Here is a 21,974-nt window from a genome sequence, read left to right on the forward strand (position 1 = left end):
GCATACCCTCTCAGGTAAATGAACATAAAGAATTCTTCATTTGGAAAGTTAATGGCATGCAATTGGCACATGGACTTGTTGGAAGACTTAAATATTTTGAGTAGCTGTTTACATTGCAATATCCAGAAGATGTTGCCTTACTTTCCATTCTCTATGGACATCATGGCCTGGCGACTTAGAACATCAAGTGCATGCATACTCCAGCTTATGTTTCCCATGTTTAAAATGTGTTTATGTGCATTTGTTTTACTTCTTGAATACATTTTCCTAACCTGCACAACTACTACATACATGTGTGTGCTGATGGAAAATAGTGTATAGGTTTATTATATAACATTGTAAAATAAATAATTTATATTTAATATATAATATATATAAATAGCATACTTCTTTGGAATTTTCAGAGTTTTAAATTAGAACATATGGTACCAGTTACCATTTTTAAATATCTGGCAAAGAAGAATGAAACTCAGATGATAGCAGACATTTAAATGAATTTGTTGCTTACAGTGTTACAAGTAAGATGGAAATTATGGTTTGAAGATGGTTGTCTTCTGCATATTCTGGTAGAAGTTTATGAATGATTCAGAGGTCCTTGTTGCCTCAAAAGGCACTACAGCCCAGAAGACAGCCAACATGAGAACCTCATATCCTGTTTTGAAATTTAATTAATTAAATTACATTTTAAAAAAAACCTTTTTGTGTTCCAGTGTAAAGCTATTACATTGTAATGTAACAATTCCATTTCAGATTTATTAATTGTTATGTTCTGTCCCAACACCCATTTTCTATGCAACTGAATACAAACATCAATTTGATTAGCATCAACATACACTGAACGCCACTGAATGTCAGTGTATAAAACAACAAAAATTCATCATTAACTAAGTTTTTATCAACCAGTTATGTAACACTGAATGAGAAGTGATAGAATGATTATAAACTGGGAGGAATGTGTTAAGGAAGTATTTTGGTTAACCTCAAGGTACCATTCATTATTTTTATATTTACCTGACAGAACTGAAGGAGGTCATGGAAAATGAGACTCTATCTGGATAAATCCTGAATGTGAATTGTACACATTGCTGCAAACTATCACCTTAGTCCTAGTCACTAGGTATTAGTAAGAAACAATTTTAAAGAAAATATTTCCTGTTATTAGATGTTTTAAAGCAGTTTTTAGATGCCAGTACTAAATCCCAGTCAGTGAAAATCAAAACACAAACCTAAAATATGTGCAAAGCAAGGACTGATATGTATACAGATTTTTTGCAGATCAGAATTCCTTTCTGATTTCCTTTTCATGTAGTAGTAATAGGTTATGAGTTTTTCATGTAAATATTATTTAGATGAGCCTCAGCTCCAAACAGTTAAGCTGATCACCCAAACTGCAAGAAAACTTCTGAATTTAATCGGTATTTCTGAATTATCCAAGTTGACAAAGTCTTAATGAACCATTGCTCAGCAACAATTTACAGTTACATAACTGGGTTTAGGATTGGAATCTGGAATATGAAAACAATTTATCACATTTTAATAGACTGGTAAAAATTTGAGACAGACTGTCTATTTTTTTTATCAAGGTTTACAGAGTTATTAATTCAGTTTGTCTTCACCAGGTTGGTTTCCTCACTGGTATTTGCCTTCCATGCTACACTCTGCTATGCAAGTTGATTCCCGAGACAAAGCCATTGCTCGACCAGTGCCAGGCCAACCTAGAACGATGGAGGCAAATTGATGAAGAAATAAAAAAACAGAAAGAGGAGAAAACTGGAGTGGATGCATTGTCTTTTCTGGACAACGTGTTAGAGACATCTGAGAAAACTGATATGGAAGACAAAATATCTTCAGGAAGCTTACTGGAAGGTGAAAAGGAAGGACAAGGTACTTCAGAAAAGAACTGCATACAGGAACCAAGCCATCAACACAGTGAACTAACTCATTCTATGGATCAAAGTCCTTGAGAAGCTGAAAGTTACTTGGCAGGTAAAAATATTCCTCTGAGTTATTCAGAATAATTCCATGACCTGATGTTCTGTTTCTTTAAAATTAATTTCAGTATTATCCTCCCACATACATCCTCCAAGTGGCCCTGTCCCTTCAAGTTTGTGAACTAAATTTTTGTATGCATTTATCATCTGCGTGCGTATTACATGTCATGTCCATCCCACCCTCCTTAACTGAATCATCCTACTAATATCTGGTGAGGAGTAAAAGTTATGGTGCTTCTCATTATGTAGTTTATGCCTGGCTCATTGCCACACTTTGTCCTATCTGACATGTACATCCATTAAATTTAAATTACACTTTGCTAATTATCTTGCTGTTGATTTCAAAAAGTCTGCCCTGTGGAAAATTCTGACATTAATAAAAGTAAGAGGATGCTGTGTACTTGCACAGGACAGTATTAGCATGAACTTTGCAGCAGCAAACAACCAAGAAGAGGATTTGTTGTCAACACTGATTAAATAGTGCAGTTTCTGTTTTCAAGAAATCTTTGTGTGGAGTTGTTTTAAATGAGTCCTTAATTAAAAGGGAAATATTGACCAATGCATTTGAAACCAACATAATTTGTGGTATGTTATATGGAAACCAGCATATCAGAAATAGTTAATCAATCTTTATTAGATGCTTAAGATTTATTCATGAATATTTCTTACATAACCATATAAATACAAATTTTATGAATATTATACTTGATGGTTACATACTAATGTAATTAAAGTAAAACGTTGTTATTACAATCTTTAAGTGATTTTTAAGCAACTATCACACTTCCATTCCATATGTAATGCATAGTCAAGTTATAATTAAAATAGAATATAAAATTTGCCATCATTCATGATGTATATTTTTGTGTATATTTTATCCTGTATTATGTAATGTACAAAGACATTTGAATCTCCAAGTATTTCTTTTCTGGAAAACATTGATTTGAACAGCTAAAACTTTAAAGTCCAAATGAAATAATTTTAATTTCGATATAACTGGATTCAGACACCAGATCATTAAATGGGGAAAATATTAACACTGAAGAATATTAAATGCAGATTCCTTATTTAATAACTATATATGAATTATATATCAGTTCTCAGGACTTTTAAGTAGAGACATTTGAATCAAAATATGATGATTACATACTTCTATATAATGAATAACATTCTACCTCAAATGTGATCAGTGTATACAACTCAGCATTTTGTCATTAGCCACTTGCTTTCTATTATTCACAAAGAATGTTTTCTACAACACAAGCATGGCATTAACCATGTTTATACAGTATTTCATGTTGACTAATTATGTATTTCAAGTCTTCATAATAAAATTCAGAAACATTTCTAGTCTATTCCTTAAAAATAATTATAAAGCTTGGTTACTGAAAGACAAAGCTCACAATAAAGTCAGACATATAAGCATGTGCTAATCAAATAAAAGTTTCTAACTTAAAAATTATTTTATATAAAAACACTTACAGTAACATATTTCACCAGTAATAATTGGTTACCAAACTGCTGTACCAGTTTTTCCCTCTTAGGCCGGGCGCAGACCAATGTAGCAAAGCTGCTTTTGGCAAAAGTGCTTGTGCTCTATGCAGAAGCGTTCTTGCTTCCACTGAAAGCAATTTGCTACATCTTGCTTCTAATCAAAGCAAAAGCATTTCTGCTCATTGTACCTCAGTTGTCGTCATGGCTGAAGATGATGAGGATGTTGCTGTGCTATTGTGGTATTGTTGGGAGAAATTATACATGGGTGAAAAAAGAAAGCGTCTTTGGTTGCATCCAATTAATGAGAAGAGAGAAAAGGAAAAAACACTGCAGAATTTTCTCCAGGAATTGCGATGTGATGAAAAGAAATTTCAGAATTTTACAAGATTATCCCTAGAGAGTTTGATTTTAATGTTAATCTGATCAGTGACAAAATAAGAAGAAAAGACACCAATTACAGAAGAAGCATCACAGCAGAACAACGATTGGTTGTTACCCTAAGGTAAGTACATTAACAGTATTGATGTCTGCGTAACCATCTCTTTCAGTTTCAGTTTGGAAACTTTGCGCCACTGGCGGAGTTGGTGTAGTGGTATATCCGTATTGTGTAGAGGCATATGGGGACGGTGTAGAGGCATATGGGGATGGAGCAGAGAAATTTGCCAAGTCTTCATGCTCCTGGTCCTCTAATAGGTCATTAAGAAAACCCAAAACTTTAAATTTAAATATCCTTATCCTCTTGGATGACAATTTTTCAATATATGGCATCAGACTTTCAAAAAATTTCAAATTTGGATCAGCTGATGGTGTTGGCTGCTGACTTCTTTTTTTCAAAAATTTTATCATGCGGCCTGCAACCATGTCAGAAGCAGACATCATCTTCCTCTTTTTAGAAGTTTCTGGATATTTAGAATCACTCCTAGTGTCTGCTTTTCCATGGGGATCATTTGTTTGTGGCGTAGGTATAGTAGAGCTGGAAGTACCTTCCGTTGTTTCATCGATCGACTCCTCAGTCATCTCATCTTCAAGAGAGGCGGATAGTGATATTTCTTCATCTTTGTTATCCACCAAAACATTTCCTTCTGGTTTTCTATGATATCCCACAAAGGAATGCATGAATGACAAGCTGTCTGCAAGGTACCGCTTTTTCTTTTTGGAGGCTGCTGAACCACTTGGTTCAATGCTATACAATGTTTTATAACTGGTCTGCCATATATCAAGGAATGATGGTAGGAGGTAATTTATGTAAAAAAAATTGTAATGCAACACTGGTCCTATTTCCAGCTATTGCAGATCTGTGGACATTTTAAGATGTACAAACAACATATGCCTACTTGTTTGTCCAGATTTCAACAATGGTGATAATTTCAATTTAAGATGTTTCCACGAGTGATTCTGGGTTGCTTTTTATGTCACGTGCCTGTATGTTCAAATTCATGGTGAGTGCCTCTGGAAATAAGTCACAGGATCTTACTTCAGTGGAATTGGGTATTTCCAAATTTTGGTAGTCAAGTTATGTCTTACTTGAATTAGTGTTATGAAAATTGTTAGATTGGCCATCATAGTCCAATAACTTGGCCTTAACAGTGCTTTATTAGTTTTTATGGGATCTAATGAAAGAAAATTATTTACTTTTAGTATTTTAAAAATTTGGCACAGGAGTACTGAAAGAAATTTATACAATGGTGTGCTTCTTTCAACTTATCCGAAGTTAAAAATTTAGTTTACAATTGCATATTTCAGTAAGGTAATAAGGTCCTCTGCAGCAATTTAGCCAGTGTGGCTGGTTAGAGTAGAAGGTGAATTTGTAAAAGTTGAATGGCAGCTAATCCTCTCACCGACTGAAAAACTCTTCTGCCAGCACCCCGCCATGACTTATGTTGGTAATCTGTTACTGACCACATATTTCGTATCGTAGTTCGCACACTACCGTGGCTGTCAAAGATAATTCCAACATAGCGTTGACTTTTAGTTTGAAGTAATAGGAAAAAGAATGTTACTTATTGGTAACGCACTAATTTTTACTAAGATCATTGCCTCGAGAAAATGTGTATGAAACAAGATTTTCTAATAAATTTTTATTGTTTCCATGACGCACAGTGACATAACCTTAAAACATTCTGTTTCGTTGATATCAAGAAGCGAAAATGGGAACTGAAATTCAGATTAATAATATTGTAAGCGAAATATTGGTAAGTAGAATTTATAAAACTGTTTAACAATTGTATGAATGTACATGAATTGCTTTATCGGAGTCAGTACTCGTTATGTAAGATTGTTGAAGCTTTAGAAATTAAGGACATCACAATCCATTTTAGAATGCTTGTTCTTGGAATGTTATATGTTGTCCTTTTCCGAAAGGTGATACAGACTGTTGTCTTTATGAATCGTTTAGAAAGTGGAGCCTATTGAAGAAGCATTCAGCTGCTTCTTAGTGCATCGCCCTGAACAGGAAACTGAGAAGGTGCAGAACTTCCAGCAAGAACTACAGTCTGTGCTGAGTGGTCTGAACTCAGACCAACAGGAGACTGGCGTCAAGGCTTACCTGTTGAAGGCTGCAGAAATGACTAATCACAGTCGCTTGCAGTTACTTTTGTCTCTGCTGGAAAACTTGGTAGCCAACAACATTTTGCCAGCAAGGTATGTCTATCAGTGTTCCTGAAAATGTTTTTGCTGCTTGTCATAAAAATATCATTCTTAATTTTGAACTGTTTAATCCAATAATCAGTCGTAGCACAAGTTGTTTGTTGTGACAAGTCTGGCAGCAGAATTTCTGCCATTCAGACACTTAGACAGGCTATGAGTGCTGGCATGTCATACAGCAGTGATATAAGAGTCACTGTCTTCTACCCTGAAGGTACAGGTGACTGTTCCTTTGAAATGTTACTCAGATTACACAGCATCTTAACCCAGAAGACACCAATTCACATTTTCACTGCTGTGAAAACCTTAAATCTCATTCATTAAACTAGGCACATTACAAAAATGTGAGGATTGTATATGAATAGGAAAAGCTACTGGGGATTCATCAGTGTCCCTCTTATACCTTGTAGTGGGAATAGTGGTTATAGTAATGGTGAATTTTTAACTTTCTCAAAAGCAAATCCTAACATAAATTAATTTTATTTAGTTTCCCCCATTTTGAATTTACCAAAAATTTTATAGTTGTGGCCCTTGTCAAAGTATGAAGGTTTTTATTTTTTATATTTTTTTACCTTATTCAGCCCCTTTATTTACTTCTTGCTTTATTGAACTGGATAGTAGCATATACTCCACATTAGATATAATATGTACACTGTTACAATCTGGTCACCACACTTGTTGTACACTTTGTTAAGGAAATGATTGACGTCCACATTGCTCAAAGAAAAGTTGATGAAGGAACAGTTAGTTACTGAGTGACTTAGATTTACCATGTATGCTCCTGACCTTGAATTTGACCTACAGTCTGTACAGTTGCACTTTTATATTTTATACATTACTTGTATTACAGAATGGTGTGTGAATGCATATTGTCATGTGAAAAACTGCAATATCAGCAAGAAGATTTCTGGGTTGAATGTTTCCGTCTCATCAGAAGAATTATTGGTGGTGTTGATTACAAAGGAGTTCGTGAAATAATGAAGGTAATGTTTGAAGAAGATGAAATATTTGTTATAGCTTATGGTGAGTGAGATTACCATTTGATTGGTTTTTCTCCTACTTTCAAAAATTTTCTCCTAAAAAACTGCAGGGTAAAACCAAGTATAGATACATAAATTAGGCCTATCTGTCAGATTATCATGTTATATGCAAGGTCTCACCATTATTCCTACTAGATGACTAGAGACACTGGTGTAGTAACTATTCTGGAAACATTGGCCAGTTAAATTTTTATTGATTTGTTAAAAATCATATTTGTACCAAAACACTAATAAACTCTGGAAAACAAAGCCACTTATTAGCATATCTGTTTATTGTAAGTAGAATAACCTCATAGCCTTTGGTTTTCTGTGAGAAATTCAATTAAGATATGGAATTGGGAAAAAATTTGAAAGTATAGCTTTTACTGATGTTATAAATGAGACTTTTCACAGTCTCTGTTGATAATGGAACAAACATTTTATAAATATACAGACAAATAATTTCATTCAAATCACTTGAGGGAAGGAAAAGAGCATTTATTCATCAGTGTAAGGTCACATAGAAATACTGAATGGCTACAGTTAGCAATAAATAACAGCTCAAACAAAGCATTAATTTGTATTTGGTTGTATTATCTGTTTAATTCATTTGTGGTTTATTTATAAATGCTGTCAGTAGCTCACACTATTAACTGTTAATCTGATTGTTTGTTCTCCACAGGGTTGTCGAGAAAAAGCTCAAACCATTCCAGCAAGGTTAAATGCTTCGGTACTTCCACAGCTGAAAGCGTTGGAGAATGTTATAGAATATATTTTTGACAGGAATGCTTGTCTGTTACCTGGTTATTTTATAGTTACTGAAATTCAGAAAGCATATCCTGACAATAAGAACTGGCCACACTGGGTATGTTTCATATAGTAGTTGGTCATATTAATTATTGTATCCAAAGTCATTCTTATCACCAACCATCCACAAATAGTTTCACTTTTGTGCGGTTATTGCTTTGCAAATACAATGCATGTTACATTTGTCAGTCTTGAAATTAGTGAAAAATGTGTCTTTTAGTATGAAATTATCTTGTATGTATATTACAATTTTGTGGTAAGAGTCTTAACGTTGTTGGACACTTTAAGGTCTGAGATATGCTGTATAAAAATTTGTTTTTCATTATCTTAAAATTAAGCTTAATAAGGTGAGAGCTGTATAATGTTTTTGGTTTTTACATGTATTTTGTATCATTATGTAGAAATTGGCTCAACTGTTGTCCGGTTTTGTGGAAAGTTTTCGGGCAACAGCTCAAATGGTGTCAATCATTGGGCACTCTCGCATGTTACCAGTGGTGGAACACTCAGGCTATGCTGATCATCTTATCAATCCATGGAAGTTAGATCCCTCAACTCTCAAGTTCTCCCTAAAAGGAAATTTACCATATGATCGTGAGCTGTTGGAACCGCAGACTGGACTTCTGAGATATGTTCTGGAGCAACCGTATTCAAGGGACATGGTGTGTTCTATGTTGGGGTTACAGAAACAGGTTAGTGGTAATAAACATATTTGTTTATGTTGAAATAAACTTTCCCACAAAGATAATACCTCAATACTGTAGGATTTAAATCAATTTAATTAGTCTGAGGCATAGGGGATGGAGTTTTAAATTTATAAGGATGCGTACCTGAACTAAAATGACGGTAACTAATACAGTTTTCATGAAATATTCAAATTTTGTAGCATGTCCTGTAATATCTACAGAATGTGAAATGTAATTTGCATTACCTCAATAATTTAGGCTGAAGTGATATTCCTTTCCAGGCACTGAGAGCAAAAACCAATGTCCATATTAACACTTAAGCACCCTAAGTACAATATAAATTTCAGTCACTGTCACTTGTTTTCAAGGCAGCAGTGTAAGTCTTGTGTTGATTGTGAGCACATCCTTTCTTTTCTATGAAATTGTCTGAGTAATGGTTGTACTTGGTTACTATTGTGAATTGTTATAGATATCATTTGGTCTTAGTTGCTTCAAAAACGTATTATTGAAATGTAGCTATAAAATTTCCTAACGTGTTATTTGTGTTATTTCATGCATATGTTGCTAACTTTACACTCCATTTCTTCATTATTATCAATATTCAGGGTTGGAAGTACGTTGATAGAGGGGTTGGTCTTTGGCAGAATAGAACATGTAATTACAACATCCCAGATTAGAGAAATAAATGGTGTCTACAGAGTAAATGTAAAAGAAGATGTGAAATTATAAAAATAAGCAATTGGAATTATCTCTACCCTGATTGTAGAAGCTGACTTGCAAAATAGTATGTAATGAAAACATTGATGATGGTTTAAACATTGAAATGTGTGTGCTAGACAACAAATCAGTGACTAAATGGTGATTGTATTAAAGTGTATATTGGCTGTGAATGTAGCATAAGCAACGGTGTGTTGCACTGGAGGAACAGCTAGTGGAGTTGGTAATTCTGGCCATGGAACGTTCAGAGACTGAGGCAGATACGGATGATATTTCAAACAGCCACTGGCTCTGGTTACATCTGTCCAGCCAGCTCATCTATTTCGTGCTCTTCCAATTTGCAACCTTCCCAAACATTGTAATGGCTCTCCATGACAAGGTAAAGTTACTGTGCAGTATCTCAATAACAAGCACAGAAATTTTAAGGCAGTATTACTGCATTTGTTTAAGTTGTATTAGATTTTGGTATCTTATGAACCAAGTAATAAAATGTAAAAAATTATGTTTTACCTCTGAAGTAACTTTGTATTAGAACCTGAATTTTCAGTGCCATAACAACCTTCTTTGTGCCAGCTCAAACCACTTCATATAATCATCTTCTCCCTGAAGATTTGTTTTAGTATAATTCTCACATCTGTCTTGGTCTTCAAGTGGCCAATATCTATGATAATTTTATGTGATTTTCTTATTTATCCTGTCCTGAATTTATATCTGTTTCAGTATGTTTAAAATTCCATACATTTCCATTTACAAACATTTTGGACTAGCTACCCAGTTCATACCAACTGTTGATCTTAGCAACTTTTTTAAAAGATAGTTTTAAAAGGAAATTTTAATTCCTAAACTAATACATGCATTTGAATGAAAAGAAACTGGATTATAGAGGAGTGTTGGGGATCATTTATTAGTTGTATATTGACAATTCACCTACTTTATTGTCTCCATCGTTTACAGCTGGCTGGTCGTGATTTACGAAGAGGCAGGGACCACTTGATGTGGGTGCTACTGCAGTTCATTTCTGGCAGCATTCAGAGAAATCCAGTAAGTCTGTTTAATCCTTCCATGGTAGGATTCTATCAGCAACCAGTTGTGCATAGCATAAGATATAAATCAGACTGAGAAACAGATATGTGTCATGTCCATACTGACAGTCCATAATAGCTGACATAGTATTTGACAATGTTTGTTATGAATCTGTTTACAGTTGAACAATTTCTTACCAGTGCTAAAGTTGTATGACTTGTTGTACCCAGAGAAGGAACCACTGGCAGTGCCAGATTTTAATAAAGCTCTGTGTACACACCAAATGGCCATGACCTGCATATGGATCCATTTACTGAAAAAGGCTCAGACAGAACACCTCAACATTCATCGTCCTATACCACATACACTGAAAGTGCATCATGAGTAAGTGTCTGTATCATGTATGTACCTTAATTAAATGACCTGGAGTAACTCTTAACTTTATTTTGGTAGTGAAGTTTGCAGTTTGAGTGATTAAAATCCAAGCCATTTTGAATTGCCTCATTATTTTATAAAGTGCAGAAAGTTATGCTTTGAATACCAAATAAATTGATTAGTTGCTGCTTTACAAGAACGTCTATTTTCTGGGGGGAATGAACCTTGTTAAATGGACTGGGTAAATTCTGGAATTATATTTTCAGTTTATTTATGATGTTATGAAGCTCCCCAATATATAGTATTCTTCAATCCTTAATCATGTCCTATTACTTTTGTCCAAATACCTTATGTACAGATCTATAACTTTATTATAGCAATGTTGTTAGGTGCAGGCCACACTCCTACACTTGAGGGCCACTAAATAATATTTAATATAGGGTTTAAAGTGAGGATTAAAATGTCTTTTGCTCTATAATGATTAAAGAATGTTGAAATATTTATGTTGTAGGTTTCTTCAGCACCTTGTTATGCCAAACAATACAGGTTTATGTATGGGCTCTGATTATCGGATAGCCTTACTCTGCAATGCATATTCCACTAATCAGGAATACTTCACTCGCCCAATGGCTGCACTTGTGGATACAATACTGGGAACACAGAAGGGTCCTCAACAGCCTCCACTGCCACCATTAGCTAATAATGCAGCACTGGCCAGTGGTCCTACAACACCCCTGTCAATGTCCATTTTGGATTCTTTGACAGTGCACTCCAAGATGAGTCTGATCCACAGTATTGTAACACATGTGATCAAGTTAGCACAGTCAAAGTCCAACATGGCCCTGGCACCAGCACTTGTTGAGACATACAGCAGGTTGCTTGTATACACAGAAATAGAATCCTTGGGCATTAAAGGATTTATCAGTAAGTTGCAGCAACAAAACACTAATAAAAACATTTTATTACTTGTGGTAAATTATTTAGGTTATTATTACATAAACAGTAACTGGTTCAGGATAGGGTCTTGTAAACACTGTAATGAATTTTCAGATTTCATAAAAGGTGAGGAATTCTTTTTTGATCAGCTTCTCAAGATGGGCTGTACTCCATTGAGTGCATTTCTTACTTATTTTGTAACTCTTAAATATAATTTACTGTGGATTTTTAATTGTTTTCGCATGAATTAAAATGACCATGCATAATGAAGCAGCTGAATGTTTTCACTTCTGTAAATTCTTAAATACATGTATCCTACTCATGCTATTCTTGTAGACTTGGTCAATTTAACAGTAGCTGATAAAGAGTACAAATTATAAAACTCTTCATTATATAAATTCTCTCCATCCTACTTTTACTTCCTTAGTAATTTTCTAATGAATTGTAATTTTTGTTTTTAGGCCAGCTGTTGCCTACAGTGTTCAAGTCTCATGCATGGGGTATATTGTACACCTTGCTTGAAATGTTTAGCTATCGGATGCATCACATTCAGCCTCACTATCGAGTTCAGCTTTTATCACATCTTCACAGTCTTGCAGCTGTCCCTCAAACAAATCAGACGCAGTTACATCTCTGGTAAGAAAACATACATGATCATGTAGCTTGAGCATGTGGCTGACCGCACACTTAGTGCATCTAATGCCAAGGTTAAGAATATATAGCTGTTATGTTGTAGAAAGTATTATATTGTTTCATCAACACATTTCTGAAAGTTTTAATGCATCCCACAGGTTAATTACTCCTTATTGTCTGTTTCTCACTGGTTATTCAACATATTCATAGCTGTGTTCCTTGTCTGGAAGCGGGCTTCTCCATCCGCATATGTGATATAAATGATGTTGCATGCTTGCAAGGGTGTTTGTGAATATTACTGAAATAAGTGCAGCATGAGTATACTGTTCTTAACCTGTTTCTTTTCCAGTGTTGAGAGCACAGCTTTGCGTCTTATAACAGGGTTGGGGAGTGCTGAAGTTCAGCCACAATTGTCACGGTTCCTCAGTGAGCCAAAAACTTTGGTGTCTGCAGAGTCAGAAGAACTGAACCGAGCTCTTGTTCTCACATTGGCTCGTTCCATGCACGTTACTGGAACAGGTAAGGAGCAAAATGTGAAGTCCTGTGACTTAAAATTATAAGGATAGTAGATAAATGATATCAAAACAAACCTCTCCTTCCCCCTCCCCCATAATAGCACAATATGTGTTACTTATATGTTGTGAAAATGCTGTTACTTTCACATCTAGGGCCTTTATGTTCAGTAGCTTCTTCTGAGGATAAAAAAGTTTAAAGTTTGCAAATTTCAAAATCAGAATTTGCCTTTCTGTTTCCTATAAAACTTCAGCATGTAGTGTAGCAAAACACTGATTTAAGATTTAGTCATTGTGTATTTGTTAATCATATTACTTATTGTGTTCAGGTTCTGAGACATTGTCAGGAACATGGTGTAAAGAATTGCTGAACACAATAATGCAGAACACACCTCATAGCTGGGCCAACCACACTCTCCAGTGTTTTCCTCCAGTGCTGAATGAGTTCTTCCAGCAGAACAACGTAGCTATAGAGAATAAGCAGCAGTTGAAAGTATGTCATCCATTAATTTATGTTTTTTGCAAAGACCATATATTCATGGAGACAATAGATTTCTCTTTTCTTCTTTAGAAAGCAGTTGAAGAGGAATACCGGAACTGGGCATCCATGAACAATGAGAATGACATCATTGCTCATTTTTCTGTACAAGGAACACCACCATTGTTCTTGTGTCTGCTATGGAAGATGATTCTGGAGACTGACAGAATTAGTCCCATTGCCTACAAGTGAGTAGAATATAGAAATACCCTACAAAACACAGAACAGTATGTTTTAATTCACATTTTCAACTAATTCCGTGATGTGTAAGAGTTCCTAAAGCTACTTTTGCTTCATACTTTGCTGTTCAGTCCTGTAAGCTTGATATCGTGACTCATTTAAAATCTTAATTATTTTCTTGGACAGTCAGCTGTGTCACTTCAAAATAAAAGTCCAATAGGACTCTAAAACGTTTACATGAATGTATCATATTCACTGACTTGTGTCGCTCATGATGTCAGTCCTTGATGATGAGAAAAGATTTAATTACGTCTTGACTGTTCTGTAAGAAGCACTCTACTTTGTGGAGTTGGTGTAGATTTTTTCTGCCATCATTTAACTAGTCACAGATGTATCATTCTTTCTCACATAATCTAATTACTGATATGAATGTGTTAATACTTCAGCATGTTGATTTACAGATCATGTAGGGGATTCGTGGATCTTATTATTATCATCACATAAAAAAACAACTTTGTATATAAATTATAAATCCAAAATATGTTTCTGGTTTCGCAGAATAATTTGTCATCTATAAGTACTGGGAAAGGTACCAGAAACACATGATCTGTCACTTCTTCCCTTTGCACAGGCTGTGTTAAAGGCCCTGAAGTTAAGGAATTTGTAATATAAAGCATATTGTACACAGAATATTATTTAATAGAATATCTTCTGCTTGTCTGATAATTTTAGTCTTGTAAGACATTAGAGTATATCAAAGTGACATGCCATTTTCAATTTACCATTATTATATTATTGGTGCAGAATTCAGCATTATTAATTTTCTTTGAAGTTCAATGCTGTGTGCAGCCATTCTTATTATACCCCTGGTTTTTGTGGTCTTTTGCTCGGTTCTTATTGTTTATGTATGTTTTCAAAAGGTTTGATGATAGAAACAATTTTGAAAACACTGCTCTAATCAAATACTGAAAGGAATAGCTAGTGTTTAGGCCACAGAGAATATTGTAATACCATGCAAAATTAGTCAGCCTGCATCACATGATGTTCACATGTATACTGTTTATGATGCAGTAGTTGTTAATGTTTGGAAGAGGATCATTTAAACCTTATTTGCAGGATACTAGAACGGATTGGTGCTAGAGCCCTGTCAGCACATCTGCGCAAGTTCTGTGATTACTTGGTGTTTGAATTTGCTAATTCTGGAGGAGGACAACATGTGAACAAGTGTGTGGATGCCATCAATGACATGATATGGAAATACAACATAGTAACAATTGACAGATTGGTTCTCTGTTTGGTGAGTACCATAAATAGCCAGTATAATAACCAAATCATTCACTATAAATAATAACTTTTGTTTCTAAGACTTTTTCTACAAAATTTTGAATTTTTTGGACCTACCATCTCTGAAATGTTTTCTTACTGAGAAGTTAATTACTTGGTGCTTTGAAATATATTTATTAGCACGTTTTAACTGTTTGTTCAAATAACATCTTCATATGAAATTGTGAGTGATATATTTGTTACTCTAGGCCTTGCGAACCCAAGAAGGCAGTGAAGCTCAAGTGTGTTTCTTCATTATCCAGTTGTTACTACTCAAGGCAGCCGAGTTGCGCAACCGTGTGCAAGAGTTTGTTAAAGAAAATTCTCCAGAACACTGGAAACAGTCCAATTGGTATGAAACAGTTTGGGTTAATATCCTTCTTATTTACATATTGCAATTAATGCAATTCAGTCTTGCAGCTTCATTTTCTGTTATTAGTTTTTGTTGTTTTATTACATGGATTACTCACGGCAGGTTTCTATTGTTTCTCAGTCGAGCAATTATTAGTCTGTTCGGCATAACTGGTAGCTGCTTATTCCATATTAGTTTCACATGCAGTTTATGAAAATACAGAATATGTGCTTCCATATGGTTTCCAAGTATCTAGTCTGTGATATCAAGAATAATATTTCCATGTTCTTCCTACAGCACCGTTCTGTTTTATTGTTTAGAAGGATAGGTGGTAGAAATACAAAATCACCTGTTGTGGATGTTGTGACAGTGTGAAATGTATTTCAGAATTGGAATCACTGAGAATTGAAAAAAATATAGAACTGTATAAGCTGTGGTTATGTTGGTAACTGTAATGAAAATTTAACTTCTGATAGTAGGCTCCCTCAGAAATTACTCACTCATATTAGATATTTAATATATTTTTCTTCATGTCTAAACACATGTCTCCCTGTTTTTTAATTACAATAACAGTATAAAGAATCTTGTCTTACAGTTGGATAAACCCAATAGTGAGCCATACATGTAATATTGACCTTTTCAGTTCCTTGCACTTTAGGTTCCTCCAGTGTATGATACTGCTATTACTTATTGTCTTTAGATTTATTTTATTTGGTGTACTATGTTTGCTAACTGTCCATCAATTTCATTAATTCCATTATATTTTCTTCCGCTCCAATGGCTCAGACTGAGATTCGTAATAACAGTTGTTATACTTTAATTTCACTCACTTGCAGGCATGAAAAGCATCTTGCTTTTCATCGCAAGTATCCAGAGAAGTTTGCTCCAGAGGGAATCCTGGAACAGACTGGAGGTCCTTCATCACCATACCATTCCTTGCCAGTATACTTTGGAAATGTATGCCTCAGATTCTTACCTGTAAGTTCTGAATCTTCTGGAAGGTTGATAGATCCATACCATACAGAACAGTAAATATATTTAATTTTCTTGAATTTTCAGGTATTTGATATTGTAATTCATCGATACCTTGAACTTCCTCCGGTCACCAAGTCCTTGGAGACGTTACTTGAACATCTTGGATGTTTATATAAGTTCCATGGTAATGTAATAGATCAAGCCTTATTATAAATCATGGGTTACCATGTTGATTTCCATTCAAAAAGTCTTCAGCTTTTGGTATTTAAAATATATTCCAGATCGTCCTGTGACATATCTTTATAATACACTCCACTATTATGAACGGAAGTTACGGGATCGTCCACCACTGAAACGCCGTCTGGTAGCAGCAGTTTTGGGTTCTTTACGTGACATCAGAGCACCAGGATGGAGTCTTTCAGAACCTTACCAGACTTATATGCAGCGGCAAACGGATGAGACAACCTGGGTACCTGAACTTGACTATTATGTCAGACTTGTTCGGCGAATAGTTGAAAGTATCCTTTCTTGCAGTCATTAATTAATACAAACCAATTTCAGGTGTACTAAGAACTTGTTAATTCAAGGGTGCAGGATGTCCTTAAAGCACCTAACGGTTATTCATCTGGTCAAGAAATGTTCTGTTAATGGAATCCAAAGATATATTACCAATGGAATGAGAGGCCAGAGCCAGTCTCTTTATAGTGATGAAGATAAAATTCCTTCCTCTAAGAAATTAAGAACTGCTCACCCAACTTCAGCCATTTTGGATGATTAGAAAGAAATTAATGCAATTAAAATCATGTTTGATTTGCTAATGTGGAATGTCCTGCAGTGTTCGTTTAAATCAGATGAAGTATTATGGAAATGAGATATACCATCAGGGAGTGGGGTTTGTTAAAAAGTAGACAAGAATAGACAGATACAAAGTTAATTTAGAAAGTTTCATTAATTAATTTATTGTGTCATTAACTGATGATGTAAATTTAAGATTACACTATACTACATTACCCTCAAAGAATTGTCCTTGGGCAGTTACATGCCTTTGAGGAGATTTCAGCGTTAATTTAGGTTCCTTGACGCATTCTCTGTAGCTGTGTCAGGAAAGCCACACTTCCCAGCCACAGACTGGAGGTTTAATGAGTTTCCCAACCCAGCAGCCCATGCATTGTATGTCACGTGTGTAGAGCTGATGGCTGTGCCAGTCACTCCAGCCCTTGTGGGCACCAATCTGCTAGATGTTGTTGCCAAAGGGTGAGTCTGAAAAGGAGGTGTTTCTTTTTAATGCTACATTAAATTGTGACTTTTTATTTACAGGACTTGCGAGACTTGATGGTAGACTGTTGAAAATTTTGATATGCACTCTTCTGAAAACACGAGAGGTTGGAAACTTGTCTATGAAGCTGATTTTTATTCCTTGTGATGACAATGTGTACAGCAGAATTAGTTTGAAAAAGTTCTTGGTTATTTACAATAAAGTTCATTAATGTGATTATGTATTCACAAGGAAGAGCTAAGATCTCTAATCTCTTAAATAGACTTCTACATGAAATTTTAGGTTTGACTACAGCCATTAATCTGGCAATTTTCTTTTGTAAAGTGAATATCTTTTTGATGTTTGATGAATTTCCCCCCAAAATTATTCCATATTTCATTATAGCATCAAAACATATATATATATACAATATATGTATAATATAATTCACCAATAAAAATGGCACTTGTGAATAATGAACATATTATTTCAAAACTAAAGTTTTAAAAAATTAATTCAAGATGTTTCCCAATTAGTTCTCGGATACAGAAATATATGGGAAAACTTGTTAATGTAAAGGCAGATTTTAAGTTTTGACATTCATAATCATAAAAAGTAATAATTAGAGCTGTATATACTTATATATCATGAGCACAGTAATATTAAGTTATATTTATAATATTTTGGACTATATTTTACAAAAAAAAAGTAGTAGCTTAAAGATGTGCAACTTCACTGATTATTCGAAGAATCGCGACAGTCCTGTTTGAATGGTATGTTGTTGAATGAAATCCTTTGTTTTATAGAAAGTACTACTTTGCACTATGTACAGTATATGTTGCACCAGTTTGTGGTAAGAGCCTGAATATTGATTGTTGCAGATATACTGTGATACCTTCGAACCAAATTCATATGTGGATCAATTCAGTAGGTCTTATAATGGCAGCCTTACCCGATTCATATTGGTCAGTGCTACATGATCGCCTGGTGGAGGTAATAACGTGTCCACAGCTGACCCAGTGGAAGTATCGTAACACTCCATTTCAGTTATTCAATTTTGCTGCCACACACGATTCTCTTCTTGAGAACAAGTTCTCATATATGCTAGCCCTAGCACATTCCATGTGGCACCATGCAGGTGTTGGTCAAATCACTACTGTTCCTCAGTAAGTACCATTAGTAATAGAGTGCTAAGCACTGTTAACAACTTATTGAAATTTATTTGAATTTAGTCAGTTTTGTGTCCTGTATTCTGATTGATGATTCCTTGGCTGTGATGTATTCATTTTTGGAATAATATTTAATTTCTAGAAGGAAAAGGACTGGAATATATATGAATTTGAGCAGACTCAAAACTTGCAGCCATTGTTCTACAAATTTTTTTTATTAAAATTAATGTTTTAAAAAGCACTTCCTAAAATCCTTTGTATTGAGCCACATTTGTACATCCATCTGTTTTTCTGTCCATCTGATTTTATTAAGATATTCTGTATGAAGTCCAGTGCTTGATTATGTTAAATAAATTGATTTTTTATTTAGGTTAAACTGTCACACGACTGTGTTATGAATGAAATGTAAAGTGCCAGCAAGTGATCCTTTTTTTGTATCTTAATCCTTTGGAACTCTAAATGTGCCACGATGAAACCAAATATGTGTTTACTTATACTGCTTCCTGAACTGTATTGTCAGATTTGTGAGGGAGAAGGTTCATCCTGTGGTGAAGACTGAAGAGCAGTTTCTGTTCCTCTGCCACCTGGTGGGCCCATTCCTGCAGCGCTTTAATACAGATCGGCCACGGTGTGTGACAGATCTGACAGTGGAGCTGTATGAACTCTTGGAGCAAGTGGATAAGAATGTGACACACATGCAGTACATGGACCCCATCTGTGACCTGCTGTATCCTTTTAGGCTTATAAATTTTGAGCTTAATCTGTCTTTAGGCAGTTGCTCCCAACAGGGGTGCCATGGCACTCTGAGGTGCTGTTGACACCTTCCAAGGGTGCTGCAGAAATTTAAACACCATAATTTTTAATTAAATGCTTAGACATTCAGAATATGAGGCAATGCCATGTATCATCACTCTTACCAACAGGAACAAATCTGCATTCTGAAGGTTTGTTGAAGTGGGGTCCTTGTTCTTAAGATACAAATGTGTTTGGTGGCTCCTTAAATTAATAACATAATTTGTATTTTATATTCTTGCTTCGGGAACAAACAACTTTTATTTTGATCTAATTGCTAAGGATTTATTTAATATTTTTTAGCAGTTTGATATTTTTGACTCGTCTGAATTTATTCATTTCTGTTTGTGTTATAACTGTGGAAGTGACAAAAGTATTTTTTCTGATTCAGTATGTCTTACTACATCATAGTTTGCTGTTCAGACTTTTCATCTCATGTTTCTAACCTTTCTTCCTTCACCTAAGACTTAGGCATCTGAAAAAATTTCAGACTAACCACATATGTACTCCTGAGGACTGTGGTACCATTTTGCTTGTTCCTTAACTTCCACTCAGTTATCACATAAAGTACATGTTTGTGGGAGACTTGATGAAGAATGAGGTGGAATGCATAATACGCAGACTTCGGCCAGCCCTCCAAATGCGTCTGAGGTTTATAGCACATCTGAACATTGAAGAAATCAATGCTGCATGAGGTCAGAGAACAGCATTGGTGCTTACAAGAATGAACTGCTTCCTTTGTGTAACTCTGTCAGTCACTCAGTGTTACCCTTATCAGTGTTGTTAAATTATTGCTGGTGCACAATATGATACAGGGCTTTAAAAATATGGTCCTTCACTTATGTGAGCCAACTCATTTTTATTTCCAGTTGTTTTAATTTTTAATAAATTATGTAAATATGTTGGCAGTACCTTTTCCATATCAATCTTCTCTAAGTTTAAGTGTATACATACAGATAAATTATTGTAATAAATGACGTTTTCACAGCAGTGAGTATGAAGATTTCTGTCTTCTGGGTTGTTGCACTGTGTAGTCTGGTCGATGTTTACCAACGTTTCAGAGGTCATACTGCCTCCGTCATCAGGGCGATGAGTATGAAGATTTCTGTCTTCTGGGTTGTTGCACTGTGTAGTCTGGTCGATGTTTACCAACGTTTCAGAGGTCATACTGCCTCCGTCATCAGGGCGATGAGTATGAAGATTTCTGTCTTCTGGGTTGTTGCGCTGTGTAGTCTGGTCGATGTTTACCAACGTTTCAGAGGTCATACTGCCTCCGTCATCAGGGCGATGAGTATGAAGATTTCTGTCTTCTGGGTTGTTGCACTGTGTAGTCTGGTCGATGTTTACCAACGTTTCAGAGGTCATACTGCCTCCGTCATCAGGGCGATGAGTATGAAGATTTCTGTCTTCTGGGTTCTTGCGCTGTGTAGTCTGGTCGATGTTAACCAACGTTTCAGAGGTCATACTGCCTCCGTCATCAGTGCGATGAATGACAATAGGGTGTGTGGGGCTAGGTTTATAGGTGCTGGAATGTGAATGGTGTAGCCTGCCCCGAGCCAATGGGAGCAGGCGTGGGAGTGGACCAATAGGAGCGCGTGGGCAAGTGTGAGAGAGGGAGAGAAAGTAAAGGGAGTTCCGTTGAATGTGATCGGGGCCTTGAAAAGGGCCATGTTAGTGGTCTCGTTGGTTCTGGCGGCGCACTCTTGCTCACTCTCGGAGTCCTCGAAGAGTGTGAATAAGAGGCTTCCAGGACTGGCTCAGGTGAAGTCCATCTTCCCTGTTGAAGTTATCGGATGTAATTCGATCCCGATGGCTTCCCTGATTATCCGATCCATGTAGCCGGTTTTTGAGGAGAGGATAGAAGTGTCCCTGAGCTGTATGCGGTTCCATGTTGAAGCGATGTCCTATTGGTCCACTCCCACGCCTGCTCCCATTGGCTCGGGGCAGGCTGCACCATTCACATTCCGGCACCTATAAACCTAGCCCCACACACCGTATCGTCATATTCATCGCCCTGATGACTGAGGCAGTATGACCTCTGAAACGTTGGTAAACATCGACCAGACTACACAGAGCAACAACCCAGAAGACAGAAATCTTCAGATAAATTATTGATTAAAGCTTTTGTCATATTTTTGTTCTATGCCCCAACAAAATTCTTTCCATTTTCCATTTCTTGAGATGATAAAATCAGTAATAAGTACTGGTACAACAAGAATAATAGGTCTTAAGGCAGCAGATACATTTTTAATTTAACAAGCATGGCTAATCAATTTTTCAAGCCCTGTTCATGTTTCTACCTTATTGTGTTGAAGGTTTTCATATTCATATACAAATTACTATTTTGTGGTTGTTTTATAATAAAATGTAAGTGAATGTATACATGATTTATGTAATATACATTTATTTGTAAACTTTGTGTATAGAATTGAATTATTATTAAGAATGGGCTGAAATGAAAACATGAAATGGTAAATAATGAACCACTGACATACTCATACTCTGATAGCTGTGAAATGTCACTGGATGAAAACAACGGAGGTGGTACAACTATGCA

General features: G+C 35.5%; 3 protein-coding genes across 10 annotated transcripts in view; 2 read left to right on the top strand and 1 right to left on the bottom strand.

Annotated features, from left to right (window-relative positions):
* LOC110841414 (putative 3',5'-cyclic phosphodiesterase pde-5) overlaps nt 1-3,337 on the top strand; it is a 37,088-nt gene extending 33,751 nt beyond the window's left edge. For all 7 annotated transcript variants that reach the window (XM_087351802.1, XM_087351801.1, XM_022086940.2 and 4 more), the window contains one exon: nt 1,620-3,337. In XM_087351802.1, the coding sequence (XP_087207928.1) occupies nt 1,620-1,964 (345 nt within the window). In that variant the 3' untranslated portion in view covers nt 1,965-3,337. The remainder of the gene's footprint in view (nt 1-1,619) is intronic.
* Nucleotides 2,601-4,940, bottom strand: LOC147873264 (uncharacterized). The gene is made up of 2 exons (XM_087351935.1): nt 3,982-4,940; nt 2,601-3,851 (listed from the first exon to the last, which is right to left on the bottom strand). Exons 1-2 carry the CDS (start codon nt 4,599-4,601, stop codon nt 3,665-3,667), a joined length of 807 nt encoding a protein of 268 aa, XP_087208061.1. The 5' UTR covers nt 4,602-4,940; the 3' UTR covers nt 2,601-3,664.
* Nucleotides 4,941-5,438: 498 nt separating this feature from the next.
* MED23 (mediator complex subunit 23) lies at nt 5,439-21,831 on the top strand. 2 transcript variants are annotated; one of them, XM_022086938.2, is made up of 22 exons: nt 5,439-5,677; nt 5,881-6,125; nt 6,979-7,111; nt 7,830-8,012; nt 8,356-8,643; nt 9,533-9,733; nt 10,309-10,395; nt 10,559-10,761; nt 11,264-11,676; nt 12,150-12,324; nt 12,671-12,840; nt 13,163-13,326; nt 13,405-13,559; nt 14,668-14,848; nt 15,084-15,226; nt 16,063-16,204; nt 16,286-16,385; nt 16,483-16,719; nt 17,293-17,455; nt 18,338-18,622; nt 19,146-19,352; nt 19,973-21,831. In XM_022086938.2, exons 1-22 carry the CDS (start codon nt 5,633-5,635, stop codon nt 20,109-20,111), a joined length of 4,059 nt encoding a protein of 1,352 aa, XP_021942630.1. In that variant the 5' UTR covers nt 5,439-5,632; the 3' UTR covers nt 20,112-21,831. The 2 variants fall into 2 exon arrangements, with proteins under 2 accessions (XP_021942630.1, XP_021942631.1); XM_022086939.2 differs by having other exon boundaries at nt 17,296-17,455.
* Nucleotides 21,832-21,974: the final 143 nt, after the last annotated feature.

Source organism: Zootermopsis nevadensis, unplaced genomic scaffold (genome assembly GCF_977971745.1).
Source record: "Zootermopsis nevadensis isolate Lab colony 2312 unplaced genomic scaffold, Znev_1.0 Znev_ptg000020l, whole genome shotgun sequence".
Taxonomy (NCBI): Eukaryota; Metazoa; Arthropoda; class Insecta; order Blattodea; family Termopsidae; genus Zootermopsis; species Zootermopsis nevadensis.

What these genes read in the sequence shown, in the direction of transcription:
- MED23 (XM_022086938.2), top strand. Translation starts at nt 5,633, where the DNA reads ATGGGAACTGAAATTCAGATTAATAATATTGTAAGCGAAATATTG. An exon ending in ATATTGTAAGCGAAATATTG is followed by an intron (nt 5,678 to 5,880) that starts GTAAGTAGAATT and finishes TGAATCGTTTAG; the next exon opens with AAAGTGGAGCCTATTGAAGA. An exon ending in ACACTGAAAGTGCATCATGA is followed by an intron (nt 10,762 to 11,263) that starts GTAAGTGTCTGT and finishes TTTATGTTGTAG; the next exon opens with GTTTCTTCAGCACCTTGTTA.
- LOC147873264 (XM_087351935.1), bottom strand. Translation starts at nt 4,601, where the DNA reads ATGCATTCCTTTGTGGGATATCATAGAAAACCAGAAGGAAATGTTTTG. An exon ending in GTTAATGTACTTACCTTAGG is followed by an intron (nt 3,852 to 3,981) that starts GTAACAACCAAT and finishes ATTCTGAAATTT; the next exon opens with CTTTTCATCACATCGCAATT.